General features: G+C 41.7%; 1 protein-coding gene across 1 annotated transcript in view; it reads right to left on the minus strand.

Moving 5' to 3' along the window:
- SLC35F1 (solute carrier family 35 member F1) overlaps positions 1-16,224 on the minus strand; it is a 412,158-nt gene that overhangs the window by 27,700 nt on the left and 368,234 nt on the right. The window contains exons 6-7 of the mRNA XM_068551025.1: positions 14,795-14,847; positions 7,407-7,561 (exon numbers count right to left, since the gene is read on the minus strand). Of these exons, the coding sequence (XP_068407126.1) occupies positions 7,407-7,561; positions 14,795-14,847 (208 nt within the window). The remainder of the gene's footprint in view (positions 1-7,406; positions 7,562-14,794; positions 14,848-16,224) is intronic.

Consider the following 16,224-nt stretch of genomic DNA (forward strand, 5'->3'; position numbering starts at 1 on the left):
CATTGAAGTAGTCTTCTCACCCCAATTCATCTTCTCACCACCTGACTTAGTGTTTTCTTTGTTAAAGTGACAGATTAGCAGGTAACATAACTACTTTAAAAAGCAGTTGGGAAATTCAACAGGGTACAGTGTGTGTAAGTGGAGCGTACCTTCATTGCCCAGATTTGGCTTCTGAAGAGCACATGCACATGTCCCAGTTGGTCTGGCTTGGAGACATTGTACCCTTATTTGTGTTGGTGTAAATTATTAATGTGTCTACTGTAGTTGGCAGAATGATGGCCTCCCCAAAATGTTCACACCCTAATCCCTGGAAGCTGTGAATATGTTACCTTACATGGTAAAAGGAATTTTGCAGATGTGATTAAGTTAAGCATTTTGAGATGGTGAGATTATCCTGGGTTATCTGGGTGGGCCCAATGTAATCACATGAGTCCTTACAAGGGAAGCAGGAATGGCAGTCAGATTTGAAGATGCTCTACTGCTGGCTTTGAAGATGGAGGAAGGGGCCACAAGCCAAGGAAGCAAGCAGCCTCCAGAAGCTGGAAAGGGCAAGGAAACAGGTTCTCCCCTAGAGCCTCCAGAAGCCACCCAGCTCTGCTAACACTTGATTTTAACCAAGTGAGACTTCTGATCTCCAATACCGTACAGTAATAAATCTGTGTTGTTTTTAACTATTAAGTACATGGTAATTTGTTACAGTAGCCACAGGAAACCAATACCCTTTCAATTTCAAAAGTGTCCTTGTGTTCAATAAGCAAGGGGATGGAGTTCATAACTGGTCAAGCTTTGACCTTGAAAAGCCAACACACCATCAACTTGAAAACTTCCTATGTGAATCTCTTCCTGGGTTTGGTTTTAAGGGGTGTCTGAGGCCCAGTAAAGCTCATCTCCTGTAATTTCCATGGATTGCTATAGATTTACTGTTCTGGATTCAATAGTGTTGTTAGGTACTAAAGAACAGAAATATATGACCACTTCTCAAAAGTTTTGTAAAACTAGAGTTTGCAAGAGCACTATACCATGTAGATAGTCCACTTCAGAATTAGGTCTTTTGCTTCCTCGGGATGTGGGGCTTTATTGCTCAGTCAGCACAAGAGGTAGAGAAGCTGCTGACAGTGGACTGATGGGTGGGGAAAGGAATGGATTTTTTCCAAGGATGGAAGGTGAGAAAAAGCAAATAATCAATGTTGGGCAGGAGAGCTTCATATAATCATTTAGTTCTGCCTGAGTAAGCAACATCTGTGAGCAAATAGCCCTCCTCTCTCAACTTGTAGATATTTATAACCAGACCAGAAGGTTGTTTAAAGACATCGTGATTAGGTGAAAGGTAAACTCTGACTGCAGACTGTAGTAAAACCAAATGAGATCAGGTCACGGGTTAATCGTCAGTACTGAAGTATGAGTCCCCTCCCCGTTATCCCTCTCACATTCTTGCCCAGCTTCCTCCAGTGAGGGGAACCCCCAAGACAGTCTAATCCACTTTCGGATGACTCATTGTTAACAAGGTTTCTTTCTATTTCACTATAATCTTATAACCTTCACCCTTTGGTCCTAGTGCCACCTGCTTGCAGCCACATAAATTGTCTGAACCAATGACTCTCAATTCTGGCTGCACACTAGGGTCAACTGGGGAGTCTTTAAAAATCTAATGTCCAGGCTGCACTGCAGGCCACTTAAATACAGAATCAGTGAGAGTGAGACCCAAGCATCAGTATCTTAAAAACTCTTCAGGTGATTCCAATGTGTAGTCAAGGTTGAGGGGTACTGGCTTAAACTCTCTTCCACACTATACTCTTTAAATAGTTAAAGACGCCCTGACCTGAAAGGAATCTTCTCTTCCTCCGGCTGTGACTTTCAACCGTCTCCTTAGAGCAGACAATGTGAGGCAACTAGCAGTCAGTACTAAGCTGCCCTGGAGAGGAGTGGTATCAGGAACCACAAGGGAAGACTTGGTGGCCCAAAGGCCATGGTGGGCTTGAATTGGTTCCTTCCATGGTTTTAAAACTATAACCAGATAGATACTTCCAAGGACACTAGCAAGAAAATGAAAAGGCAACCATAGGGTAGGAGAAAATATCTGAAAATCATGTATCTGATAAGTATCCAACGTATATAAAGAAATACTATAACTCAAAGACAAATAACCCAACTAAAAATGGGCAAAGAATCTAAATAGATATTTTTCCAAAGAAGATATATAAAAATATAACCACCTTCTCCCACTGCCCCAAATACACACACACAGACACACACACACACACACACACACACACACACAACTGACATCACCATTTTTAAATTTTGCAAAACTTGCCAAGATTTTTCATTGACCATAAACTGCTCTTAATGATAAAAGTACCCCCAATAAGCAGTTTTTAAAAATCAATTTTCTGCGATGGCTCATCTGGCTGTGGTAGGAAACCTGCACGCCGCCCAGACCTGCCCTGCTGCCAGCTCTGGAGAGCCTCCCATCTGGGAAGACCACGGTCAATTTCAGAGGCAGGCAAGCTGGGCCCTGGGGAAAAACATCCTGGATTTTCCAAATAATGACTACTTGATTGCAAATTCAAGCATTGCTTGGAAGATTCTTTTAGAAATTAAGGAAAAGGAATTTTTTAAAGATTTAAATTGAGAATTCAGCTTATTTCTTTGCAGATATTAAATACTATTGTTCATAAAACAGAGAACAGTAAAAGGCAGTGTTTATTCAAGAAGTGATGTGGTATCATCTGTAAGTACAGGAGAGTGAAGGGAAAGGAGAAATAGAGCATTTGTCTATGTCATATGACATAGCCCATAATATTAACATGGCTTTGTGAATACTGCCTCTATACAAGGTTCCTGATTGGTCAATAGGATTCTCAAATTATTGTAAAGATATTTGTTTCAAAAAAGAAATGAAGTCAATTACGAGATTTATTTAAAAATTGTTTCAAAAAAATTGAAATATAGAATGTGAGCAAAGATTTAGTACAAGCTTATTCCCCAAATTATTTATAATAGCCAAAAAGAGATACCACTTGAATTCAATAAGCAGGGATTGTTCAATCAGTGGTTCTCAATGTTTAGCAACGACTGGAGACATTTTTGACTGTCACGACTTGCAGGATGCTATTGGCATCGAGTGGGTCAAGGCCAGGGATGCTACTAAACATCCTATAATGCACAAGACAGATCCCCTCCCCCCACAAAGAATCATCTGGTCTAAAATGTCAATAGTACCATGGTTGAGAAACCTGGGATTAAATAAATTAAAAGTATAGCCATTCCATGGAATACTAGATATCTACAAAAATAATCTCAACTCTGGCTGTGTATTAGGATATGTGATGAACCATCTGAAGAGCTTCTAAAAGTTCCCACTCCTGACCAATCAGGATCAGACTCTCTGGGGTAGGGCCTGGGCCTGGCTATGGGTTTTTTTTTTTTTTAAATAAAACTTTATTAAATCAAATAAGTGGGAATGTCTGTTTCCTAAGAAAGGCAGTTACAAAGGATAATAGCTGGTATGGGTTTGTTGACTTGGCTTTGAGCCTTATGGTCTCAAACCGTTGGAACGGCTATGTTTTGTATTTTCTCCAGGTGATTATAATGCACAGTCAGGGTTGAGAACCACTCATTCACATTCACATTATATACAGATATTAAAAGACAAGGAAATATATACATGCTAAGTTTATTTATTAATTTTTTAAAGATTTTTTTTTTTTGATGTGGACCATTTTTAAAGTCTTCATTGAATTTGTTACAATATTGCTTCTGTTTTATGTTTTGGTTTTTCGGCTGTGAGGCATGTGGGATCTTAGCTCCCTGACCAGGGGTCGAACCCACACCCCCTGCATTGGAAGGCAAAGTCTTAACCACTGGACAGCCAGGGAAGTCCCTACATGCTAAGTTTAAACAAAGCACGTAACAAAGCAGTATGCATGGTGTAATTAAATTTAAAAATATATATGGGGCTTCCCTGGTGGCGCAGTGGTTGAGAATCTGCCTGCCAATGCAGGGGACAAGGGTTCGAGCCCTGGTCTGGGAAGATCCCACATGCCGTGGAGCAACTAGGCCCGTGAGCCACAACTACTGAGCCTGCGCGTCTGGAGCCTGTGCTCCGCAACAAGAGAGGCCGCGATAGTGAGAGGCCCGCGCTCCGCGATGAAGAGTGGCTCCCGCTTGCCACAACTAGAGAAAGCCCTCGCACAGAAACGAAGACCCAACACAGCCAAAAATAAATAATAAGTTAATAAATTAATTTAAAAAAAATGAACTGCAAATATGTGTACTACAAAAATAATATGCACTGTAAATGGTACCAATGTATAACAATACTTATCTGTATTTTCTGACTTTCTCACAACTGATATGTATTTCTTTGTAACAAAAGATAACAGGTCACTCAAGAAAACATTTTGGCAATTTCTTATAAAACTAAACATGCTACAACCATAAGCCCAGCAATTGTACTCTTGGTTGTTTATTTCAGAGAAATGAAAAATCTGTTCACACAAGAACGTGTACATGAATGTTCATAACAGTTTTACATGTAATAGCCTCAAACAGAAACAACCCAGAGTCCTTCACTGAGTGCGTGGTTAAATAAATTGTGGTACACGCATACTGTGGAATAGTACTCAGCAATAAAAAAGGAGCTACTAATATATAAAACAATATGGATGAATCTCCAGAGAATTATGCTGAGAAATTATGCTGTGAAAAAAGTCGATCCCAAAAGGTTACATACTGTACAATTCCATTTACATGGAAGTGACAAATTTAGAGAAATGGAGAATAAATTAGTGGTTTCAAGGGGTTAAGGAGGTGGGTGAGAGACAAGTAAGCATGGCTATAAAAAGGCAACAAGAACAACCCTTGTGGGGATGGAAATATTCTGCACGTTAACTGTGTCAATGTTAATATCCTGATATTATACCACAGGTTTGCAAGATGTCACCAATGGGGGAAACTAGGTAAAGGGTAAATGGGAACTCTGTATTATTTCTTAAAACTGCATGTGTATCTACAATTATCTTGAAAGTTTGATTTAAAGAAAGACAATAAGAATCAATTTTGACTAGAGAAAACACCTATTGTGTTTTCTTACCTTAAGGAAATGTATCTGTTAAATGGTAACGAAATATATGTGTATAGTGAAAAGCATTGCTTTAAGAATTAAAAAACATCTATGACACCTCCAAATAGGTGAGTACAGGAATGTAATTTTCGGATAACACAGGTTCCCTTCTGATGGCACGATGACAGGGTACTGCACGGTTTCCTCTTCCCCAAAGTTACTTATCCTAAGTTAGCAGTAACATACAAATGATGAGAGGAGAAGATGAATTTTGGAGAGTTAGAATTTACCTGGTTCATCAGCCTTCCCAGTTCCTGATGCTTGTTTATGTAGAGAGCCCCAGGTCTAACCAAAAGTCAGTGGAAGTATGAGGAGTGACGGACTCAAACAGGAACAAGCACTGCTCAGGGACCCTTTTCAGGTATTTGTTCTCAAATTCAGAGAACATCAGCCTCACGGAGGAGCAGACTCCCCCAGGTGCACCCCCAGATGCTGATTCTGTGGCTCAGGGGTGTGGCCCAGGAATCTGCATTTTTAGCAAGTACCCCTGGTGAAAGCAGACTTTCCAGAGCACTGCTATGAAGGATGCTGAGAGCCAAACTGGATCTGGACTGCCCAAGAAGTGACCGTAGTCCTTCATCAAAACAATAGGTTTCAGTCATCTTTCCTCAAGGACAATTAAAGGGATTCTTCTAGTTGGACCTTATAAAGACAATTACAGGAGGAAGTGCTGAGAACAGAACTCATGCTGAGGAATGGACTAGATGTGGATGCTTAGCTGTAGAGGAGAGACAGAAAAATGGCAGCCACTGTGCTGTACTGATGAGACCCCGGTTGAGCAGTCCCCAGGGCTCTGGAAAAGAATTGGGTGTGTTTGGAGGGGGATTCTGAGGGAAGGTGGTCCTCCTAACACTGTGGTGGGGAGCAATGGGGGGAACATGCTGAGACTTTACTTTTTACCCTTATGAGGACCAGGGTGCACTCAGGAAACAGATTGCACCAACTAGACAAAACAAATTACCAACAACGTACAAATGCTGTCCAGCAATAAACAATTTCTTTAAGCTGCCATTTTTGCCACCACGCTTGGCAGAAGTTTCCCTGTAAAACAGGGACTCAGCATTTCATCCCTATCTGCTGCCATGGTTGCTTTCTTCACCTCTCATCTTCCAGATCTGCTTCTGGTCCTCCCAGCTGCCAACCTTGTTTGTGACCTCTTTTCCACCCGTGTCTGCTCTTCTTGGTCTGTTTCTTGGCTATGATTTTGGCTTAGCACAGTGATATTTCTGACCATTCACTTCTGCTGCTTGGCCTCTGGTCATCATCTCAAGTACATACTCCCTCCAGCTCAGCACTTCTCCGGGAACCTCCAAACCCAGTGTGACCTGGTTGAAGATGCTCTGCCCACCAAGATGCCCTATCAACTGGCCACATCCGTGAGAGGATGACATTACCTGTAATACTGCTGGTGAAGCACTTGGCTAGAAGTGGCCCAGAGCAGCGCCTCTTTTCTTCTGTCTCTTCTTCTTTGGCCTGTCCTAATTTGGTCTTATCTGTTTGGATATCCCTTACTCGTCCTTTTTCACACTGGTCATAGTCTCCACTGACCCTTATCTTATAGGACTAGTTAAGGAAGGGCAAGCGGGTCTCTTCTCACATACCAACTCTAGTCAATTGTTAATGAATCGGTGAGTGTAGTGTTTTAAAAATAGCCTCTCATAGCACACCTCAGTGGGCCATAACCAATGTCACACCTGCCTTGGGTGAGGATGTGGGTAGAGTCTTACACTTGAAGAGATTGCCATCTCGGTACTGAATAGTTTCTCCTTTAGGGCTGATATAATAGAAACTATTTTGAATGCATTAGCATTTTCCATTCATATTTGCTATAAAAATACATGCAAAACAGAAACTGCAGGAACTCTGTCTTTTCTCCAATGAGAATACACTCTTCCGATGCCTTTGGCAGAATCCATTTGGCAGCTATAGTTTGAGGATTGTACAAGTCTCCCTAGCTTTAGGCTGGAAAAAGAGTAGCTTCTGGGGTGAATGATGTCAGAAAAACTGTCCCCCATTATTTGAAAGCCTTTCCCTCTAGAGCTGTTTCTTATCTTTCACTATCAAATGTCTGTAGTGACTAGTCTCTTATGACAAAATGTTGCTTCAGTCTTACAGTTGGAATGTGAATACCCAGGTCATAGGGGTTAGCACACAGAGGTGCATTCCTGCTTCTCAATGCAAAATCACAGAATTGGGGCAATTCCGCAGCAGAGTATTCCTACCTATATGCATTCCTTCCTACAAAGTATCATCTTCAGAAAGGAGCACTGACTCCGCTTACCTTGTAGTGGAAGAGAAACAATCCACAGAACAAGCTGTACAGATCTGCGGTGAGCAGGGAGAGGTTGACCGAAGTGGCGCTGGTTTTCTTTATGACCACTGGCATGAAGCTGTAGAGACCAAACATGCAGGCACTAAAGCCAACGTAGAGCAGTCCTGATGGGGAGAGGAAAGAGAGGCGACGTCACAGCCTCTTCCAGGGCCTCTGTGGATCCACAGTGGGTGAAGGAAGGGGAATGGTGCCCCCCGACTTATGTTTCACTCTATTAACGGATGTTTATTATTGGGCAATACATAGCTAAAACATAAAGCAAAAAGTGAAAATCTGCACGTGGAACAAAAACCACATGTTTCTCACACATATATGATGTTTTGCTTCTTCCGGGAAGGAGTACCTCTTAGTGGCTACAGTCAGAACATAGGGTCAAGTCTTCTAAATTCTATTTCTGGTTGTGCTGTAAGTAGTTTCTAGTACCCATGTCTTTTAAAACTTTTTTCATTTCTTTTTTATTTGCAACATAGGAACGAAATTACTTGGTGTCATGTATTGCTCACAACGATGAATAACTACACAGTCCTTAAAATGGAAGGGCTTACATGACAAAGAAACGTGGACTAAGTCCGAGTACTGCACTGAAGTCCTAACTGTGTGACCTTGGGCAAATCACTTCATTGCTTTGACACAAGATGATCTGTCAGTTTCTTCCAGATCTGTGAATCCTGCTCAGCCCTACCGCCAATACCAGAGTCCTATTCCACCATCACTCTTCCTAGCATACCGTGGGCTCTCACATGCAGGCTCTGCTGTTTTAGAAATAGATAGGTAAATGCTTTGTAGACCATCAAAGAATGAAGTTTTGCAAAACAGAAAGATAAAAAAGAAGAAAAAAATGCCCTTAAAATGCTATATGATCAGTCCCTCATCCTCTGAAATTCTCTCTCTCTTTCTCTGTCTCTCATTATAACTAGATACACAATTGTTAACACTAATTCCATAAGCACATAATTTTGTTGAGTCCCAAACAGAAGATTATGGCTAAATCTAGAGTTTGGTTCATCACTTCCTAGATGTTGATGTAACACAAATGTAGAAAAATTATGCTCATTTCTCTACCTTGAAAGAATAAGGCATAGAATAAGCATAAGTAATGCGATTCAGTGGATCTCTGGGCATTTTTATATAATAAAATATCCAACATTTCCAAAGGAACCTTGATTACATGTGTCTGCTTTAGGCTGTGGGCAGATTACTTCCCTTGAGTCCTATGAATTTTGGAGGATTTGGTAGGTACTAGACATGCAGTCCCTTTGACTGTGAAGAACAGGGATCCCTCCATGGAGAAATTTGGTTTTCCCATATGAAAAGCATTTCAGGGCATGAAATTCATTATTCTATATGTTTCTGATATTTGAGGAAAGTTTCAGGAAAGCCATGCCAAGTCTATATAAGAATTTTATTTTGAACACTAAGTAAGCAAACTCAGTACAACAGCCCCCTCTAGTGTGGTGGAAATGCCCTAAGAGGAAACTGGAATAATCACTTTTCTCGTTCAGTAAATTATACAAGTCCTCTCGCGGATATTCTGTCATGGTAATGTCAGATGGCTTTTGGCTCCCCATCCAAGGTTTTAATTCCCTAAATGTTCAATTTTCCTGTACTTGGGTTTCATGCTACTTATAATTCATTTTCCTTTTAACCAAGTTACTAAAAATGCAATATTAAATAACCTATGATTAATACATGAAAAGACATAAAAACTAATTCAGTATTCCTTTAAGGAATCTGAGATGAACAGACTAGGGATAAAATATATCCTAAATTAATCCACTAAAAGTAATCAAACTTGATCAGAACATAGTCCAGGAACCAGAGCCTTAAAAATTTTTATTTTTTCGATTATACATGACTGGGCTAGGAAGTTCCACAATCCTACCCTCCCACCACTTTACCTAGCACACTATGGACTCTCACATGTGAGATCTGATGTTTTACATTCACTCAATTATTCACCCATGTATTCACTGAATACCTACTAGGCTCTAGGGACTCTGCTATGGGTTAGCAATACAATGGAAAACAGGATAGACAGGAAGCGTAGAGTTGGTATTAGTACTATGAAGGAAGAAAAGGGTTCCTATAAGGAATGACAGGGGGCTTGCTTTAGGAGGGGTGGAGGTGGCACTTACCTTGAATGCTGAAGGACTAAAGGAGATTGCCAGGGGAAAAATAATTTAGGCAGGAGGACCTACAAATGTAAAAGACCCTGATGGGTTCCAGGAGCTGCCAGAGGCCAGAATATCTGAGCAGGATGAACAGAGTGAGGCAGTGATAAGAGAGGACGTTGGAAAATTAGGCAGGGGCTGGATTATGTGGGGTTTTGTAGGTCTTAGAAAGAAATCGATCTTATTCTAGTTGTAACGGGAAGCCACTGAGGAGTTCATAGCAGGTGGCTAACGTCGGATCTACATTTCTAAAAGATGACTTTGGCTACTGTGAGGAGAAGGAACTGAAGGAGAAAAGCACGGAGGGGACCAGTGAGGAGTGCAGGGTCTCAGCCCAGGCAAGAGATGCTGGTGGCTTTGCTCGGAGTGGCAGTGGAGACGAAGGGAAGTGGCTGGTCTGCGAAGACTCAACACGCCCTGCTGGTAGACGGGATGTGGGTAGCGAGGAAAAGGACAGCGTCAAAGACACCTATGGGTTCACATGGGCTCTGGCTAATTTAGAAACTGGGTGAATTATGATGCCATTTACTGAGATGGAGAGAACTGAGCAGGAGGACCAGGTTTTCAGGGGAAATAAAAAGCTCTATTTTGAACACGGTAGGTGTTAGACGCTTACGCATCATCCAAAAGGATTTGTCCAGTAGGGAGTGGATATACAATTGGCAGCTCAGAGAAGAGGTGTGACTCTACAAGCAAATTGGTGAGCCAAGGAGTGTAAGAAAATAGATACACAGCAGAGTTTCACTCTACTCATCAGGCTACCTTGAGATGCTCCAAGCTTAAACACTCTAGACCTGTTCTTAAAAACTGCAGAAATTAAATTTAGAGGGATAGGAGTGAAATATATACACCGTCATAGTTAATCACTTTGCTGGGTCAACCAATGTTTTTGTGTGTGAATATCCTGTTTTGTGAGCAAAGCATGGTCAGCCAAGTGAACACATGATTAAGTGGAGAGTGGGAATGCAGTATTGCTGCAATTTACTGATTTGTTGTTCTTAGATGGACATTAGCTAGTTAATGGACGTAAGTGATGCATCTGAAGGCCCAACTTGCTGTGCATGTGGGGTTTTCAAACAATCGATCGACATGATCAAACAAACAGACTGAATTACTTTTTGACAGACAACCACATGATGGGTGCAATAACTACATTTACAAAGTATATGTATAACCATTTCTTATTTGAAATGATTCCCCTCTCACTAAAGACAGAATTTGGTAGCTCTTGTCCTCACGCACTAAAGAGATTTAAGCTAAAGAAATTGGAACGAATACTACCAGCTAATACTGATTGAGCACTTGCTATATGTCATGTACTTTATGTACATTAATTAATCTCCATAACAGTATAATGCCCTTGCTGCCATTGCTATTGTTATCCTCTTTACACACGTGAGGAAATAGGCTTATAGAGTGTATCAGTCCAAAACCGCAGTCCATACCATGTTCAAAAGAGGAAATATAATATGGGGCACAAGTTAAAAAGGTGTTTGAACGGGTGATGGGGAAACAGGGATGGTGAGGCAACCCAGACATTAGCAATAGCAGTAAATTATTCACACCCCTGGAGCCAGAGGGATCCAGGGAGGAGGCCATGTTACCAGAGGTTAGAAGTCAGGGAAGCCCAGCAGAGGAATAATCAGAGGACACTCGGCCATTTCTAGAGACCTGACCTGAAAGAAGGAGACACTCCGTGGTTTCTTTCTTTCTCCCACCCTCCAGTCCCCTTCTACTGCTTCCCATTGGCCACATCTAACTGAAAGCCAGTTAACAAAGCAGCCTGGGAAGCACTGTTTGTTTTGCATGAGTCAGTTGTCAGCCTCTGCAATGAAGAGCAGAGTAACGGTAAGAAAGAGATCTGTGAGCAAACAGGCAGAAGACAAGCTTATAGAGGTTGAGTAGCTTGCCCTCAGGTCACTCGGGCTGCCTGAATTTAAATTCTGAGCACATACTACTAACCTATGTTGTCTAATTATTATGAAGAGAAATGGGGCTTGGATGAGCCATCCTATTTGACTGTAATGAGCATCTCATTTTATATATGATATATACACATCATATATACATGATACATCATGTGATATGTGCTATATATGCTTATATATGATGGATATGGTATATACATGTATATAGTACGTGTCTGTGTATGCTGCATATTTTTATCTCATCACTTTCTTTGGGATCCCACTGGTGTCACTGGTGTTCTTTTACTTTCCTTTGACTAGACTAGATTTTTAAAACATTATTTTTAATTCTTAAAAATAAAAGCGAGGTAAGATGGTTTCTCAGGACATATGCACTAAGGCACCAGGCTGGGGGGATGACTCAGAGAGTGCAAATTAGTCCCACCACAGGCAGCCGTGAGCCCAGAGGAGCGGCCTCAGTTCCCGAGGCCTCCAGCTCAGCATCGGTAAAAAGAAAGGCTGTATTCTTAATGATCTTTAAGGTCTTTCCTGCTCTGTGGTCCCATTACTGCATCTTCAGGGAAAGGTCAAATCTCTTGTTTTGGACTCTAGGACAAAACCAAAACCAAAACCAAAGCAAGCATCACCCACGGCAAGAAAAGTGAAGCCCCAGCGCACCACGAACTGGCGTTGGCTGACCCACTGCACACTTTTTCTTCCTCTGACGCTGAACTTGCACGTCAGCTAACACTTGTTCACACGTCCTTCAACACAATATGGCAAATGGGATAAAGGGAACGCTTAAGCTAGTTATTAGATTTCTGACTAATCTGTCCACCTGTTCCACAGCAGGACATTTTAGCTCTATTAGGTCTTACATTTCACTTGAGTCTCATGATTACATAACCAGACCCAGTCATTCTGTTCAGTAGAGTAAAACAAAGAAATAAAAACAAACAGCATCAATAAATGAATGTTATCTTCTTGCTTTTAATTACTCTTTGTATCTTGCAATTGGCCAACATTATTAGAAAATAACAGAATCTGTTAAAAAATGCTTTCCAAATCCAGAAAATATGAAACATGTTTATTACCCCACTTGCTCCATTGAAAAAAAATCTTTTTACTTTGATAAAATGGCAACCATAGGAGCTGTCCAAGAGACTATATGATGGGGATTACTGATGTGGAGAGAGGGAAGGGAGAGAAACGCATCGACAGATACTGGGAGATATAGTCTTGGATTTTGGTTTCTTAACTAAGACACTGGGAGCGCTCCACCAAGACACAGTGATAAGAGCTTGGCACTCTTGGGTGATTTCCCGTGGAGCATGGGGAGGCCTTGATGGGAGGCTGATCCCCTTGATGCCTCCTTGCCTCTAGGGTCCATGAGTTCCAGTAGCTGCTATGCCATCTCCTGGTTTCCCAGAAAGAAAGTGCAATGCCAAGCCTAAGCCTCCTGCCCTGTCTCCACCACTTCCCTTTTGTCTATATTTTTGTAAGATAAGAGAGGGCAGGACAGCCCGTCTCCTTTGCTTGTCATTCATTCGCTCATTTAATAAACATTTATTCACTGAATTTTATGTGCCTAGAACTGAACCAAGCAGTAGAACATTGTAGTAGGTCAGGATGAGGTAGGAGGACAAAGATGGCCATGGTGTAAAAACACTCAACCCGTACCTGTGCTTCTGAAAGAAAAGATGAATATTTGGTTCCTTTTCTAGACCACCTGAGCCTCATTTCCAGTCAGAACTTAAACGAATGGTTTTATGATGTGTTCCCTTCATCATCTTGGACCACAGGAGATTGACATTTTAATGGCAATACGAGGGCTCAGAATAAAACTACCTTTTGATGACGTATTTAACTAACACTGAATTATAACAGAACCTTGGTGGACATGCACGTGACATCCACATAATTAGAGGACAAATTATTTTTTATTAGTGCTACTACTATTAATATAAAATTAATTTATACTCATGGACCACTGCATGTGAAGTGTTACCAAGCACAGGTAACATCCTGGCTCTGAGAATCACAAAGGTCAATGCAGCTGTAACCTGCAGCTGGCTTCCTTTCCCAGCCGCCTTCCTCTCCTCCCTACAATCCCTTCTCTCTATTGATTTTCATTTAATTGTATCATCTCGGGAGAATTAAACGGCAGGACTCTGTGACAGACACAAGGGCTGGGGAGCCCTTGAAGTCACTAGAGATAACCCCAGGGGCAGTCGTGCATAATTCTGTAGCACCTGGTGTGCCTTCAGAGGCCATTCTGTCAGCAGCAAGTCAACCCTGGATGCTTCAGGGTCAAGGATAGGTAAAGTGATGCAGGGAGCTTTATGTCACTGTTGTCCTTGTTCGGAGAAGCAGAATTTGACTGAAGCTGTCAGTTCCATGAAAGCTCATAGAAGCTGGAGATGGCTCAAACGGCCAGCTTCAGAGTGGGGAACCACCTGTATTTTCACCCGGGCACACACTTCCCAAGCATGCCCATAAGCCAAGCTCTGTGCTCACTGCTGGAACCCAGGTGTCTTGGTATAGACACTGAGGGGATATTTCAGGGCTGAGGGTAGGTCAGTCCCGTCTAGGGCTTGCTGAGTGATCATTATTAGAGCATCACCTGGGATCTTAAATCCTTGTCCTAAATTTTTTTTAGAGAAAAGTGACTTTAGAAACAGGTGGCATCTAGATGCTCTGGCTGACTATTAAGTAGCTCAAAGTCTGTCTGGTATTTTCCACCAAGTCCATCTGGAGATCAATTAACCATGTCTTTTGTGCAAACTGCTCCCTTCTGAAAAGGTTTTTATGGGTTCAGAATGCCCATTACCTTGTTTTCTTTTGTGCCTTTTTGTTAAGTTCAGTTTTTTTCCTTTACTAAAGTGCCACTTTTTAATGATCACGTCAGTTTGGTGTTTCTCAGCTGGAGCAAATTGCTGTCATTTGTGTCTCACCACTGCCTTGGGGCACTTTTTCTTTCCAGTTGGTCTTTAACCTAATAACATACTTCTGTGTCTACACTAATGGCATCTGGGCGATGATAATGGGCAGAGGCTCAATTAAGAAACATTATGAATCATACAGTTCAGTCTCTTCTAGTGTGTACGAATCCCTAAAGTGACAAGGGGGTGTCCTTTTCTTTTGTCCCTTGCAGTCTAAGTCCTTTCCTTGTTTGTGCCTCACCGCCACCCCCGTCACTCTCCATACGTTATTTCTCAGGTTTACTAAAAACAGCATCTCAGGTGAGCAAACCCCTTACCTATTTGCCAATCCCAGGGCACCTTTAACAGCTCCTTGTGCTCCATTATAGCTCTGCGAATTGAAAGAAAGCAGACCTGATAAGCAATGCGTCCTACTTCTTTTTTTCACTTACCAGATTTATACAAATCATGAAGCAATCAATTGAATTTCAAAAATTACTCTGGATCACGCAGAGGCAAGTTTCATTAGGCAGCCCAGCCCAAGGTTTATCCCTGCAGGATCTTGTTTGGTGAGTGAGCCAGTGGGCATGGTGGAGCACAGACCCTCCGCAGTCCTTCTCACCCAGTCTGCCTCTAGCCTTTGCTTCTTCTTCCTTAGATGCTTTCTCAAAAGTATATGGCGAGGTTGCAGGTTTAATCAGTTTTCTGATTGAGCACTCTTCAGGGCAGTGGTTCTCAAACTTAAATGTACAAAACCGCCACCTGGAGAGCACGTTAAAACAGTTTCCTGGGCCCCATCCCTCGAAAGTCTGATTCAGTAGATCTGGGTGGGGCCCATGGATGTGTGTTTCTGACAAGTTTTCATGTGGTGCCAGTACTGCTGGTCAGAGAACTACACTCTGAGAACCACTGTTCTGGAAGAGGACCAGGAGGGGAGGGGGCACGGCTCCACTGGTGTCCCTTTGGTTTCAGTGTGCCCTCAGTGTATCCCATTTGCCAAACACACTCATATGTCACTTCCACTATTTTGGCAGCAGTGTTTCTGAAGGGCTCTGTCAGCTCTAATGGCCTATAACTGAAGCAGATGAGTGCTAGATCTCTGAAGATATTTTTTGGATTCAAGAATAATAATCCATAAAATGAGCCATCCATCTACACAATGTTGGTTATGAACAGTTGAACTAGGCTATTTCTTTTCCTCTTACAAAGCTGAAGCACCAAATTTAGGAACTTTAAAATGCCAGCATGCTTTCAAAATGAACCAAAAATAAATCTTTCTTAGGGAGTCTTCCCATGTCCTTGCCTTGTTTGCTATGGAGTTTTTCACCTGTATCTCAGGATACCGAAGTTTGCAGGATTCTTGGAAACAGCCTATTTGCAAAACCAGTTTAAAGTGATGCCAAAATAGCTTCCATAAATAATTTCAGACATTGCCCCAGTACAAAGAACTTACTTTGTAGAAAGTGATTTGGTGAAATCAGAATTACTTGCTTTGCAGAGAGGGATTTGCTGAAATTAGACTGGAGGTTATACTATCCTTCTTTATCTCTTATGTGAAACTAAAATCCATGGCCTTTATTGATGGAAAATTATGCTTTGTTTGACACTTATTCTCGCAACAACTTCTGAGGCCTAGTCAGTGATGACTTATACGTTCCAATGTCAGAATTATTGCTAAATTGTTGTTTCTGACTTTTTGATGCTTAGTGAATGCCTGTGTTATATCTTCACTCGTTTAAGGAAAATGGAAACACTAAATTTCTAAGAG

The sequence above is a fragment of the Eschrichtius robustus genome, chromosome 9, assembly GCF_028021215.1.
Source record: "Eschrichtius robustus isolate mEscRob2 chromosome 9, mEscRob2.pri, whole genome shotgun sequence".
NCBI lineage: Eukaryota > Metazoa > Chordata > Mammalia > Artiodactyla > Eschrichtiidae > Eschrichtius > Eschrichtius robustus.